General features: G+C 33.5%; 1 protein-coding gene across 1 annotated transcript in view; it reads left to right on the forward strand.

Moving 5' to 3' along the window:
- LOC125040688 (signal transducer and activator of transcription 5B-like) overlaps positions 1-15,000 on the forward strand; it is a 39,220-nt gene that overhangs the window by 1,734 nt on the left and 22,486 nt on the right. The window contains 15 exon segments of the mRNA XM_047635376.1: positions 1,480-1,639; positions 2,986-3,078; positions 3,356-3,533; positions 4,000-4,106; positions 4,327-4,508; positions 4,716-4,874; positions 5,186-5,420; positions 5,693-5,845; positions 6,518-6,646; positions 6,833-6,939; positions 7,081-7,195; positions 8,087-8,195; positions 8,198-8,263; positions 9,139-9,358; positions 12,831-12,938. Coding sequence (XP_047491332.1) covers positions 1,480-1,639; positions 2,986-3,078; positions 3,356-3,533; positions 4,000-4,106; positions 4,327-4,508; positions 4,716-4,874; positions 5,186-5,420; positions 5,693-5,845; positions 6,518-6,646; positions 6,833-6,939; positions 7,081-7,195; positions 8,087-8,195; positions 8,198-8,263; positions 9,139-9,358; positions 12,831-12,938 — 2,121 coding nt within the window.

Raw genomic sequence — 15,000 nt, forward strand, 5'->3', positions numbered from 1 at the left:
AGGTAGGCTAGAATTGGTTCCTGTGCAGAAAAAAATTGTATCCTAACTAGAGCCAGTGTTCTTCCAGGAATAGCACACAGATGGTACATTTCACTCTTATTATTTATTTCTTCTTCTTCACTCATAAGAAAATACTTAACTGTGATTGTGAGAAAAGTTTTTTTTAACTATTGGTGACCATACAATTAGTATTCTTTTGAAGTAAAGAATGTTATGTTGGTAAGCGTCCCCTTCCGGAATTAAGAAATTTGTATAAGATTTTTGTGGAGCATAGTAGTAAATAACTCATAAATTGGAGCACAAAAAAAAAACACAAAAAATGTATAATTAAAACTAGTAACCTTTGCCAATATTTACCCCCCCCCAAAAAAAAAAAAAAAAAAATCCTTGTGCATTTCCTTTACCTTTCTCAAAATAGAAAAATCAACAGACAGCAGTCTAGCTTGCTTGTGTTTGAATTCTCTTTTCAGTAAAAAAAAGTTTGAAATCACATAAGTAGTGTTGGAGTAATTCATCCCCAATGCTAAAAAATCATTGATGCTAAGAAAAATACTTTCAAGTTACTTTTACTTTGATTGTTATTCAGTGATTCTGAAATTATATATGAATAGAATGTTTGATCTGTGGCGTGTGGCTGTACTCCGTGGCGGCGCGCCAAAGCGTTATGAGCCGGTGATTCGGCTTGATATACCGAACTCCCGCGATCAAACTCGGCACATTGCCATTGATCACCAGAGCGTAGAGATTTCTTTTAGTTTTCCTTACCTGTCACCAAGGGGTTTATTGTATTTATTCTTACAAAGCTATATTTCAAATCTACAGATGGTCAAATGAATTTCCTAATGATTTCACTGTAATCCATTCATATCTAGTGTATTTAAGGCAGGAAGGAAATAAGATGCTACACAAGCATTTAAAATGAACATAAAAATGAAAATTAGTGAAAATTAAGTCCTCATTACCTGGTAGTGGAAATGTATTTGGAGCCAATCAATTATAGAGGAACTCATTTGAGTGCACAAATGTGCATATACATATACATATGTATACATATATATATAATATAAATATGTATATATACATATATATATATATATATATATATATATATATATATATATACATAAACATATATATTTTTATATATATACATATATATATATATATATATATATATATACATATATATATATATATATATATATATTTTTATATATATACATATGCATATATATATATATATATATATACATATATATATATATATATATATATATATATATATATATATATAAATAGGTCTGTACATATACATATACATGTGTATGTATATGTATATAAATACACATACATATATATACATATATATATATATATATATATATATATATATATAAATAGGTCTGTATATAAAAAGAAAGACTTTAATAATTTGTAGAATTTGTTGTGAGACCTTTCTTTTCTCTTATTTTTTTTCAGGAATGAAATTGATCCAGATAATCCAAGCCATAGTCAGTATGCCCAGTCCCTAGTGTCCCAGCTCATACAAGAAATTGAAAACAAAGCTCTAAGTTATGCAAACAATGAAGACCTGTTTCTGGTCCGTATGCGTTTAGATGAAGCAGCAACTTCCTTCAGGGTAAGTTGGTGTTGGTTTGCATGCCTTAGGTTGTGAAAGCTCTTCAAAGTGTGTGTGTCTGTGTGTGTGTGTGTATGTATGTATGTATGTATGTATGTATGTATGTATGTATGTATGAATGAATATATATATATATATACATAAATATATATATATATATATATGTATGTATGTATGTATGTATATGTGTGTATGTATGTATGTATATATATATGTATATGTGTGTATGTATGTATGTATGTATGTATGTATATGTATGTGTATGTATGTATATAATGTATATATATATATATATATATATATATATATATATATATATATGTGTGTGTGTGTGTGTATATATCTTATATATATAAGATACATATACACACACATATATATATATATATATATATATATATATATATATATATATGGTATATATATATATTTATATAAATATATATATATATATATATATATATATATATATATATATATATATGGTATATATGGTATATATATATATATTTATATAAATATATATATATATATATATATATATATATATATATATATATATATATATATATATGGTATATATATATATATATATATATATATATATATATATATATATATATATATATATATATATATATATATATATATATATATATATATATATATATGAATGTATGTGCATGTTGTATACTGTTTAATTGTATGTGGTTGATTTATAAATTGGAACTTGATCAACCTTAATTATTTTTGTAAATATGAATTATTTATTTCATCTTATGCAATTGAAGAATGGAACTTTGTAGATGTAGTAATTTTAGAAGACATAAGCTTTGTTATGAAAGCACCAGATGGCACATCTGTGTATTTTATCATGAGTGTTTCCTGTGTGAGAAGATAGGATGTCACATCATCTCATTTGTTAACTGGCCACTGTGCTTCTCTGAAACGGTAATTAGATGTATTCGTGGAAGTTAGACAGTATTCTTTAGATTAGTTTTGTAATTTTGATTAGAACTTTAACATATATTTTGTGATAGGAGTGTGGTGTGATTGGATTTTTTTGATTTGTTTATTTTCTTTTTTCTTTTCTTCTTTTCTTTTACTATTATTTTCTTCTTTTCTTTTTTCTTTTCTTTTCTTTTCTTTTCTTTTCTTTTCTTTTCTTTTTTTCTCTTTTTTGTTTCTTTTCTTTTCTTTTCTTTTCTTCTTTTCTTTTCTTTTTTATCTGTCTTTTCTTCTTCTTCTTATTCTTCTTCTTTCTTTTTCTCAGGGTTCTTTGATAGATTGATAAATCAATATATAAGTTGTTTGGCTCATTAGAAAATGTATTTAATCTCCCACAGACACGTTACCTGAACAGCAATCCCCTTGGGCTGGTGGGCATCATACGCCAGTGCTTGAACACTGAACACAACCTGGTTCAACAGAATGAAAGTGTAAGTTTCATGAATTTTGTTTGAAGTCATAGAAGAAAGAATGATTTTTCCATCTGCTTATTTGTCTTTTATCAATTCCTATTTTAAGGCATGTAGGCATGTATACTTGAAGATTTTGTTTGTTCTCTGTTTAGACCTGAGAATAAACTGTAATGATTTGTTTGGTACCCCCCCCCCCCCCCTATTTTTTTTTTTTTTTCTTCTTCTTCTTTTCTTTTTTTTTTGTACAAGGGTATTTGGTCACTTTTGATCTTTATTTATATTTTTCATTTTGTAGATGTTAGGAGGAGGTGTTTCACATGCAACAAACATGGTCATAGAACCATGTGCAGAAATTGAGCAGGAGTTAAGGATACTTCATGAACGTACACGGGAAACGGCAAATGAACTGAGACACTTGGAACAAGAGCAAGAATCATTTGCCTTACAATACCATGACTGTGCAAAAATTAATGGTCAGTGTTGAAGCACTATATTTTGATCAGCATCTTTCCAATGGTACCTTAAATGTATTTGTAAGAACTGTTGCATATAGTAATAGCTTTTATTACTTTGTTTTAAGAGATTTAAAGTTTGCAGTTATTTTATATAGAAATTTGGAAATCTGTTAATTTTCATTCTTTGAATTAGCTTTTTTTTAATATGATAAGTCAAGTTTGAATGGAAATGTTAATGCTGCTTAAAACTACAATATCTTCTTTATCTCTTAGATATCTTTTGAATTATGAGTTAAGATTATTATAGTCACTTTATGTGTAAATACCTTAGAACTGAATACTTATATATGTTCAAGAGAAATATACTAACATGATTATTATCAATTACATGCTATTATTAAGTATTATGAATGTTAACAGTGGTAAATATATATATTGCATAGTGATATGAAGAAATATATAGTAATAGTAATTTTTGTTACAGCTCACCTATCCCACATTCAAAGCCAGGAGAGAACGCAACAGAATCGAGAGATGGAACAGAGCCTTCGGAGACGGAAAGAGTTAGGGGAGCAACAGTTGGCACAGAAGGTTTGTTCTTTTTGAGAAGATCACTTTTTTTATGCAATGTTTATGATAGTTAGGGATTAGTATGTACAAGCATTCATATGAAATACTCCCTGTTGCAGCTCATTCTTTGAGAGAAAGAAAGAAAGAAAAAGAGACTAGCAGGAGAAATTCTCCTTCTGGTTTAGATATTGTATAACCAATATAGTACGGATCTGAAATGTGGCCTCTCCATTATCCACAGGTGTCAGGGCTATTGCAGCTGCGCATGGCTCTGGCAGATAAGCACAAAGGTACCATTGATCGTTTGAATAGTCTTCAGCAGCGCATCCTAGATGAAGAGTTAATCAATTGGAAGAGAGACCAGCAGATGCATGGGAATGGCAAACCTTTTAATCCAAACAAATTAGACCAGATACAAGAATGGTAAGTTCTTTGGCTTTCTCATCCTTTTCTTGTAGTCCAGGATTATGTATAGATGATATTGAGTTCCTTCTTGGTTGCAATGATAACAGCAATGATAAAAAATTATTTAGATTATATTTCATTTATTTTGTTAAAAAAAAAAAAAAATGATAATTGCATTATTTATTCCATTCACTTCTGAGTATGTCTCTATATCCCATTTTGCAGGTGTGAAGCACTAGCTGAAATTATATGGCTCAATCGACACCAAATAAAAGAATGCGAACGACACCAGACTAAGATACCCATAGCTCCTCCTGGTGGGGTTGACATGCTACCAACTCTAAATTCCCACATTACTCGTCTTTTGTCATCACTTGTTACCAGGTAATGAGGCTTTGTAGTATTTGCTTTATACATTTAACACACTTTTGACAATGTATATATTTTTAGATTAAAATTTTCTAACTTTTATGAACCTCAACTGGTCATGTATCTATGATATATATTTAGTAATATATAATTGTATTTATTTATGTATATATTTAAATTATATATATAGAAAGAGAGAGGGAGAAGGAGAAGGAGATGGAGGGAGGAAGAAAGGGAGAAGGAGAAGGAGATGGAGGGAGGAAGAAAGGGAGAAAGAGAGAGAGAGAGAGAATATGCACTTTAACTTGCTTTCTTTTTACTTGCAGTACATTTATTATTGAGAAACAGCCACCCCAAGTGATGAAAACAAACACACGCTTCACAGCAACTGTCCGTTTACTTGTGGGAGGCAAATTAAATGTGAACATGACACCACCCCAGGTGCGAGTCTCTATCATTAGTGAAGCCCAGGCCAATGCTCTGTTGAAGAATGACCAAATGAACAAGGGGGAACAGTCTGGTGAGATCCTGAACAATACTGGAACTATGGAGTATAATCAGGTAGGCAAAAGCTGCAAATATGTGAATAGATTTGGTAATGTGTTCAATGCATTTATGCTGCTATTAGTGAAATGTATTCAAGGGGTGACTTTAGGTTGTAAGATAAAAATTTCTTATAAAGATTAGAATCATTTACAATTGGACTTTATTTACCATTGATATATTTAGAAAAAGTGTTTTGCAAAGTCCTTTGTTTTTATGATGGATTGAGATTATCACTAAATAATTTAACTATTTGGGACATTTCATATTATTTTTTGCTTATTTTGCAGACTTCAAGGCAGCTTTCAGTTAGTTTCCGTAATATGCAGCTGAGGAAGATCAAGCGAGCTGAGAAAAAGGGCACAGAGTCAGTGATGGATGAGAAATTCTCCCTACTCTTCCAGTCACAGTTCAGCGTAGGAGGAGGTGAACTTGTTTTCCAAGTAAGTATTCTTTCTATTGATATATTTATACATGTATTAACCCGATCACCATGTAATGCCCCCTGTAGTTTTAGTGAATTTTGTTACATACAGATGGCTCAGCATATGCTCAGGCAGCAAGGAGTCTAGCAGTAGGCCCTATTGACTGTTCCTGATTTTCCCATTTCTTGAATTGGCGATAAAATGTGTTTTTCTTTCTGATACAATTGATATTGATACTGTTAGTATTCTTAATAATATTACAATTATTGAATTGTTAGTAAAGTCTTGGTAATATTAAAGACAGTGAAATGATACAAAAGGTACTTTCCAAAAATTAAGGAAAAGGGTTATCAGATGAGATAGATAGGACTGATAACTTACCCCTTGGTGACTAAGCACTTGTAGAACCATCTGTATGTAAATACAATAAATAAACTTATATACAGTGGGCATGGCATGTATTCTTGCCACCATGCAGATTAGGTTAATAATTGTGTAAGTGCTTATTATCCTGATTTATATTTATATACCTTAGCTTATGGGAAATTGAGTTTTATGAGAAATTATAAATATCTATTGTAGCTAAAATAAGAAAGAATAATGATTCATGCCTGACAAACCCTCCCCTCCCCTCCCCCCAAGATTTTTCAAATTTTGATTAATCCTGCTAATATGAATTTTATCTACCAGGTGTGGACTCTGTCTTTGCCAGTTGTGGTTATTGTCCATGGCAATCAGGAGCCTCATGCTTGGGCGACAGTATCATGGGATAATGCCTTTGCAGAACAAGGCCGCATTCCATTTACTGTTCCAGAAAAGGTTATTATATACACTACCTTGTTTATATCGTTATGAATGAAATGCTATTCTCTTGAACTTTATGTAAAACAAAATAGATTTTTCTTTTTAAGAAACCAAAGCATAATGTGCTGATGGATATGAGATTTTCCCATGGGAGAATTACATTCTAATACTAATTAATGCTCTTCTACCTGAAATGACCAGGTACCATGGCCACAAATTGCAGACATGCTTGACACCAAATTCAAAGCTGCCACTGGACGGGGACTAACAGAAGACAACCTGAAATTCTTGGCAGGAAAAGCCTTTAGGTATTGATTCTATTATTTTCTTATTATTTGCGATTGAGTGTCAGTGTCAGAAAGTAGGTTACTGTGTTTTACCAGAATTATTACAAATAAATGAGGTCTTGACTTAAATTATGATAACTGTTATTTTATTCATTTTCATAGGAATCCACAAGTCCAAGATTTTACAAACATGATGCTCTCGTGGTCCCAGTTCTGCAAGGAGCCCCTGTCTGAGCGAAACTTCACATTTTGGGAATGGTTCTTTGCAGTGATGAAGGTATGACCATTGCAGAATACTTATGGGAAAGGATGTTGCCTATTTCTATGCTTTGGAGGAGAAATTGGCTAGTGACCATGCTTGAAACATATAGAAACAAGAGTTACTGTAAAATTAGATATGTTATATCACTTTTCCCCAACTTGTGATAAGGTTTGTAGCATGTCCTATGAAAGTATGTGGTACAGAAACCAAGATGGGGAAAATGCTGTTTGCATTTTTTATAATTTTTGTGAAATGTCTCTGTACATAGATTGCTCTGCCTTACCTGATTTCACCTTTCCTTGAATTGGCAGGAAAATGTATTTTTTACTAGTGCTATGAATATCGATAGTGTTATTTTTAATTTAAACATAATTAATATAATGTTATAAACATTAGTAATAGCAAAATAAGATAACATAAAATATTTTTGTAAATTAAAAGAAAAGGGTAAACAGGCGAGACAGGCAGTACTCGTAATTGTCTCATTGGTGATTTAGTACAAGTGTTGCCATCTATGTGTAAAAACAATTAAATAAGTAAACTCACAGTGGGCATGACATGGAGGTACGTAACATGCCCGTTGCGAATGGGTTAAATACACTATCACCTTTTGGACACCTCAAGTTTTAAAAAAATTCTGTCTGATAAGATTTTTATAATTTAAATTGGCAGTACCTATCAAAAGTTAGTGGCAACACCATATAGAGAGCCAATTTTTTCAAAACCATGATTTTGCAGATGCTGCTCCTTAACTTTGGAGGGCAGTAGAGATTTTGTGAAATTTCTTCTTTTGAATATATATCATGTCTTTCTTTTTCAAAAGTTAATATTTCTTAATGTGATTATACAAATGTATCACAATGAGCATTCCTTATCGTACCTTTTTTTTTCCATCTATTTTACTAGGTCACAAGAGAACACCTACGCCAGCAGTGGAACGACGGCTCCATCATGGGTTTCGTGGGTAGACGCCAGGCAGAAGAAATGCTTAAGAATTCCAAGTCAGGCACTTTCTTGCTCGTTTCTCTGACTCTGAATTAGGAGGGGTGACAATTGCCTGGATGTATGAAGATACAACTAAAGGTTAGGTGGTATTATGATCTAGATTTCATTTGTTATTTTTTTTATTGTTTTATTTTATTTTAGTTGTCTATTCTGATTTTTGTTACATCCATATTAAAAGCTTTTTTCTTTTTTCTTTTTCCTTTTTCTTTTTTATTTCTTCTTCTTCTTCTTCTTCTTTTCTTTTTTATGCCACTGGCTACCATCATCATTTTTGTTATATTTGTTACGGTCTTAATATTTGTGATATTCTTTGGAATATTTAACCCAATGGCGTTGGGTATAGAAAATTAAAAAAAACTCTACGCTCTGGTGAACGGCGGCAGCGCGCCGACTCTGAGCGCGTGAATTCGGTACATCAAGCCAAATCATTGCCTCGGGGCGTTTTGGCGCGGCGCCGCTGCGGACAGCCGCACGCCTCAAATCGGGCGTATTGTTATGACGGCGATAGCCGTGACCCGTCGCCATTGGGTTAAGACACAAAAATATTTTACTTTATTCCACATATTTATTTATTGGTTCATTTCTTTTTTTGTTTGTTTTTATGATGACCTGAGAAATTCTCAGTATTATTTTATTTTGCCTCTCTCTCTCTCTCTCTCTCTCTCTCTCTCTCTCTCTCTCTCTCTCTCTCTCTCTCTCTCTCTCTCTCTCTCTCTCTCTCTCTCTCTCTCTCTCTCTCTCTCTCTCACCCCCTCACCCCCCCCTCTCTCTCTCTCTCTTTCTCTTTCTCTCTCTCTCTCTCTCTCTCTCTCTCTCTCTCTCTCTCTCTCTCTCTCTCTCTCTCTCTCTCTCTCTCTCTCTCTCTCTCTCTCTCTCTCTCTCTCTCTCTCTCTCTCTCTCTCCCCCCCTCATATGTTGTAGACTCCCTGAATAAGGAACCTTCTCTGTTACAGCCTGTCAACGTGATGTTTTCATGCTGCAGCCATTCACCAGTAAAGCCTTCGCCATCCGTCCTCTAGCTGATGTGATCGCTGACTTGAATTACCTCCTTTACCTATATCCGAATGTGCCTAAGGATCAAGCCTTTGGAAAGTACTACACGCCCCTTGGAGAGCAACAGCCCACTACTAATAATGGTTATGTAAAGCCTCAACTAAAGACCCATGTACCAGGGTAAGCCTTGAGTAGAAGAAACAAACTGCTCTGATGTTTTTTTCGCCTTGTTATCCCCTCCCTTCTATTGTGATATAAAGTTTTTTTGTTTGTTAATTTATATTGGATGGCTGGGGGATATTGAGGCTTATATTTATGCCAGGCTTCTTATATAGTGGTCAAGTTATTGAGGTTTTTCTCATCTCCTTTTTGAGGACAAAGTAGAAGTTGGAGTTTATCTTTGTTTGTTAGAGTTTTCTGTTGTAACAAAATTTTAAGTATATCAATGCTTCGTATTTTGTCCGAGGAAGTAAATACTTTGCTAATTGGCTGTTTGGTAGGATTACAGTAAAGATTAATTACAGATTGTGTTGAAATCATAAGGGGTGACTGCCCACAGCTGGTCAGTTAAGGGTTTCTCACTAATTGAAAGTGGTTATGTTACTCGCAGGAAGTTTCCTTTCAAAATTTTACAGTGAACTTTAATGCATTCTAACTGGTCCCAGGTATGTTTTGGGTATTGATAAAATTTGTGCTGCATGGGTGCTTTTTATTTGAAATTTAGTATTTATCCAGTTCTCCTTATTTTTATGTTGTGAAATAGCAGATACTGCTTTTAGAACCAGTTCGTGTGATGCTGTCTAGCCTCAGAATTTTAGGGAGAAAAGGTCTGTGGTTTCTATTTTTTTTCTTTTTTCTTTTTTTTCTTTTTCCAGATAATTTGTCTTGTAGTAGCTTTATCTCTGATGCATTTTTAAATTCTCTTTTAGGAAATTGTAATGAAATAGGGAAGGAGGTTCAGAGGTCTTTTCATGCTTTACAAATTTATTTTGGTTTTAATTAGATACAGTTAGCAATTATTTATTATTTACCATAAAATATTGTTATTATTTAAGTGGTACTGTTCAAGGTTATAAAGGTTATGGCAGTTGTGATACCATTAATTAATTTGATTGAAATGCCCTATAGAGAAATTAGTTGTCTCATTTCCACTTCATCTGTTGATCTCAAAAGACATCATCTGTATCTTTCTATTTACTTGTTTTAGGAGTTAAGAACATCATAAACATGTAAGAAATAAGTTGAAAATCTGAAGATAAAGGGGGAAAAGGAGAAAAGAGGGGTGATCCAGGGAAAGTCTAGGAAAAGAAAGGTATATAGTTACATATGTTCAAATTTTAGAGTTCTTGAAAACTATAATCAGAGTGACAGGACATTCTTTGTAATTGGTACTTGAGAATACTGTATGATTCAGTCACCAATAGTTCAGAGATGTTTGATATTCTTTCTTAGGTATTAATTGCACATAATTTCACAGTTTAGGAGATATTGCCCTTACCCAATCATGGTAGAAAACACAGGTTGACATCATATCATGCCATACCCAAATCACCAGGATGATGTTTTCGTGTTATCCGTGGTGGAGCGTGCTCTAAGTTGTACACACTGAACATTGTGCGCTTGCTTGGCCCTCACTGCATTCAGTTGAGGAGAAAGAGTTCTTTAACCCCTTGGTGTAGAAAACTAAAAAAAAACAAAAAAACTCTACGCTCTGGCGATCAATGGCAAGGCACAGACTTTGAGCGTGGGAGTTCGATACATCAAGCCAAATCACCGCCTTGTAGTGGATACAGCCTCACGCTACATTTCGAGCGGTTTGTTATGACATCTAGAGACGTGATCCGTTGTGAAGGGGTTAAATCTAGGTTTAAAGCTTGTTTTTATCCTCAATACTTAAAAAAGGATTTATTCTGCAGCTAATAGTAAAGAGAGTGAGGTAATTCTATGTTTGGGTTAAGTTGGTACACTGGCTTGGAAAGATTATTGGGCCAGGAATCCTTCTGGTTAAGCTTTTTGAATTCTGTCACATCCATTAGAGATATTGGAATGGCAAAATCCTTTTGGTTTTATGAATCAGGATCTCTTCTTTTGTTTACAGGTTTGAATAAAAAGGGATTGATAGAAACAATGTTCAGAGTAATTGATCTTTGTTACTGAGAAGTCTTCATATCCTTTTTGATTTAGTGTCTTTATTCTTACTCACAAGTGATTCATGTTCTGCTGAGCTTGCAAACAGGAAGGTTATTAACCCTTTGTACATAGTGTATGTACTGTTCATTGTGAATTTTGTTGCACAGGTAACACAGCAAGTGCCACCTGAGTCGGTCAGTAGTACAATGTGATCTCTCCTGACTTCTCTGTTCCTTGAATATTTAGGATTGTTTATACATTTAGAATTGAGACTGGTATTATTATTATTGACATTATTATTTTATAATGTTACTGAAGCATTGGTAAAAGGAAATAATCTTCCAAAAAAATCAAGGAAAAGGGTTGACTGGTGCAGTAGGTAGGACTAGTAAGTTAGTCCTTATGGGGGCCATCCTTGTGTAAAGGCAACCACTAATCTAAAATCTGGCTGATCATTTGTGACTCATGATAAATAGAGACCAAATGAAAGGCTTTAGATAAGCATGTTTTGACCAAAAATATGGTATTTAGCAATTTCATGTAGGGGGAAAGTTTGTAAATTTTTATATCCAGGTTAACAACTTGACTATCTAGGCCAGGTCTTACTATGTGGTGGCACCCCCCCCCCCTCACCCCCCTAAACAGACACATTTACCAATTTTTTTGTTTCTTCTTTTTCTGGTATTAACATGTCACTCGGATTAGAAATAATAATTCTGAATTATACCTTCCCTCAAAAAAAAAGGGGGTGGGGAATATGTACTGATATACTAATACTTGTAGATATTTATACTTTCTACATGAAGGAGAAGACAGAAACATTCAAATTCTTCTAGATCAAAGTTTCCTGAGACAAGTGTTATGTATACTCTGTAGTGCTAGAAGAGTAATTTTAATGAGCTTTCAATTATGTAATTAGCTTTTTAATATGAAGTAAGTGTTGAGAAACAAGGGAAAGAATAGCTTGCTGCATAAACAGTAATGTTTTGGTCACCAAGCTACTTCTGACACAACCTGTATATATTCCTGCCTGTTAGTTTATTTGAGACTATAGAAACCCAGAAGTAGCACTTCCAGTTTTTATGCCATTCAGGTGAAAATTTCATTTCTGATAGGTATTTGTGTAACTAAACATAGTTTGTTTGTTTTTTCTATAATATACATTAATATCACTGAAGCATATATGTTGTTTGCAAATCTCTGCCTCTCTGTCTGTCTGTCTCCCTCCCTCCCTCCCTTCCTCCCTCCCTCCCTCCCTCTGCCCCCCCCCTATATTGCACACCCCAGGACAGAAAGATATATCATAGAGATTTGTACTTTAGGTTCAGTTATCAAACCTTTCCATAGGTTATGTACATGAATTGACGTAGGGTTTATGTATTTTTGGTTTTATCTTCATCCTATGTGTTTGTGACTGTTAATAGAATTCTTATTTCTGAATAATCGCATATTTTCAGCAGATTAATTGTCTGGAGGTTGTGAAGGCATACAAGTACTAGTTCATAAGTATTTGATTTTTCAGATGGTCAGGTGATCCCATGGATTCATATCCCAACACACCACAAACTATGTATGGTGGCATGGGTGGCCCTCCGTCCGTTAGTTCAAATCCATCTGACTGTGTCTCAACGTAAGTACAAATATTAAAGTTTCTAAGGTAAAAGTCCTGATGTGAAAGCTCTTTCAGAAGTCAGATTATATCAACAATATGGTTTTAGAGAGGGGGGAATATATATATATATATATATATTTTTTTTTTTTTTTTTTTTTTTTTTTTTTTCTTCAAACAAGAACTATGCAGTCTTGATTTGCCAGTTATCAGATAATGAGACTACAGATGAGTTATATATTTTACTATCATTGATTATCAGTTAACCAGTTGTAAAATCCAGATTTAATGGAACTCTCAGTGCCTGGATTTGAAGGCTTCTGCAACTGTTTGCAGCAAATCATCATACAGTGCTTGTTTTCAATCATTTTTCGTGATCATTAATGTTACGTACATGTGACATGCACCATAACTGAACATAATCCATAGATTCTTTTTGTATCTTTTTTCTTTTAAATTTAGTCAAGTGTCTAGAATTGATCAGAAATTTGAAATGATAAAAACATTTCTTTTTCATTTGTCTGCTAGGTTGATTTTTTTTCTTTCTTTTTTTTTTCTTTTACATTTTGCATTGCTTTACAATTTATTTTGTCTGTATAGGACAGTTGTTTTTAATTTTCATGAGTAAGAACTCAAAATTCATATCCTCCAAAAAGCCTAATTTTATTAGATATCAAATTGTTTAATGACAAAATTAATATTGGCTTTTTTTATTTTCATGATACCTTGAACACTGTTCTGTCATCTGTGTCTTGGCAATCTGTTTATCTGACACAAGACATTTTCCATTTCTAGTATAAATAAGGCAAATAATAATTTGGTATTGTTGACTGTCTGCTGCTCCAGATATAAGAGGAAGTCTTCTATATGCAGCTTTGACTAATATTGCCTTCCCTCAGTATTCTATGTTCCTCTTGTCTACTGCCCTCCGCCCTTCCCGCTGCACTTCAAATGTAAGCCATTGCAGTTAACTCATACTGCAATATTGATAGGAACTTTTAGCCTCTGGATGATGTCAGGTTCACATTGTGGCTGACTTTGTCTTGGCTCCTGGTGAAGTGTTATCCATGTCACGGCTGACAGATCATCCACATTGTGTAATGAGGATGCGTGGATTACGTTTTATGTTGTTCTTTATAAGGGACAACTCTTGCCCACACTACATGACCTGGGGCATTGCCTGAGGGAGATCAGGTTTTGTAATGCAGTGATTAGCTATTTTTTTTGTATGAAGGGTGAATTTTAAAATATATCACTGATAGTGCACATAGGATCTTAAACCTCTTGGTTGAGTGAATACTACAAGTTTTCTGCCTCCCCCCCTACAGCAGATAATACATCATTTTCAAAGTTGTACTAAGGCAAATTTTATCATCTGATATTTCAAGAACTTGCTTTAACATGCTTGATACTAAATAAGGAGTGTCAAAGCTGAAAATGATTTTCACAGTTATCCTTCACATATGACTGAAAATGAAATAAAAAGCAATATAGCATGTATTTGTCTTAGAAAATATTAAGAATTCTTAAAAGAAACCCCTTAATGATAATATCAGAAATCTCTCGGTGTCACTGATTCTGGTGTTTTCGTGCAACCGTCCTGCCTTTTGGCCCTGGAGTCCACTCCATGTAGTGGAACTTTCCGCTCAATGCGATCTAGTGCGTTGTGACACCTAGAGCCATACCCGACATGATGAGTCGGTTTGTTATGATGGCATTAGGCATGGCCCAGTAAAGTATTTATATGTGAAGATATTAAAAAGACCATAAAATGCACGCACTATGTGATATGTTAGTACAATTTGCTGAGTAGGAAGGGGGGAGAGAAAAGGATTGAGGCTTTTGCTTGATGATAGATACCATACCATATCAGAAGTACTATTTCATGCTCACTATATCTCATTCACAAGAAGGTAGAAGTAGGAAATACAGGCGAGGAGGAGAGTGGAGGTACGGAGATGTTATAGCGGGTGTGGTTGAAGAAATTCATTAGATGGATAAAAGAAACAGATGCTTGGAAAGTGGCTTTCAATTATATGTTATGACACATTGTACATCAGTCTTTACTCAGAATTCCTTACAA

Source organism: Penaeus chinensis, chromosome 29 (assembly GCF_019202785.1).
Source record: "Penaeus chinensis breed Huanghai No. 1 chromosome 29, ASM1920278v2, whole genome shotgun sequence".
NCBI classification, from domain to species: Eukaryota; Metazoa; Arthropoda; class Malacostraca; order Decapoda; family Penaeidae; genus Penaeus; species Penaeus chinensis.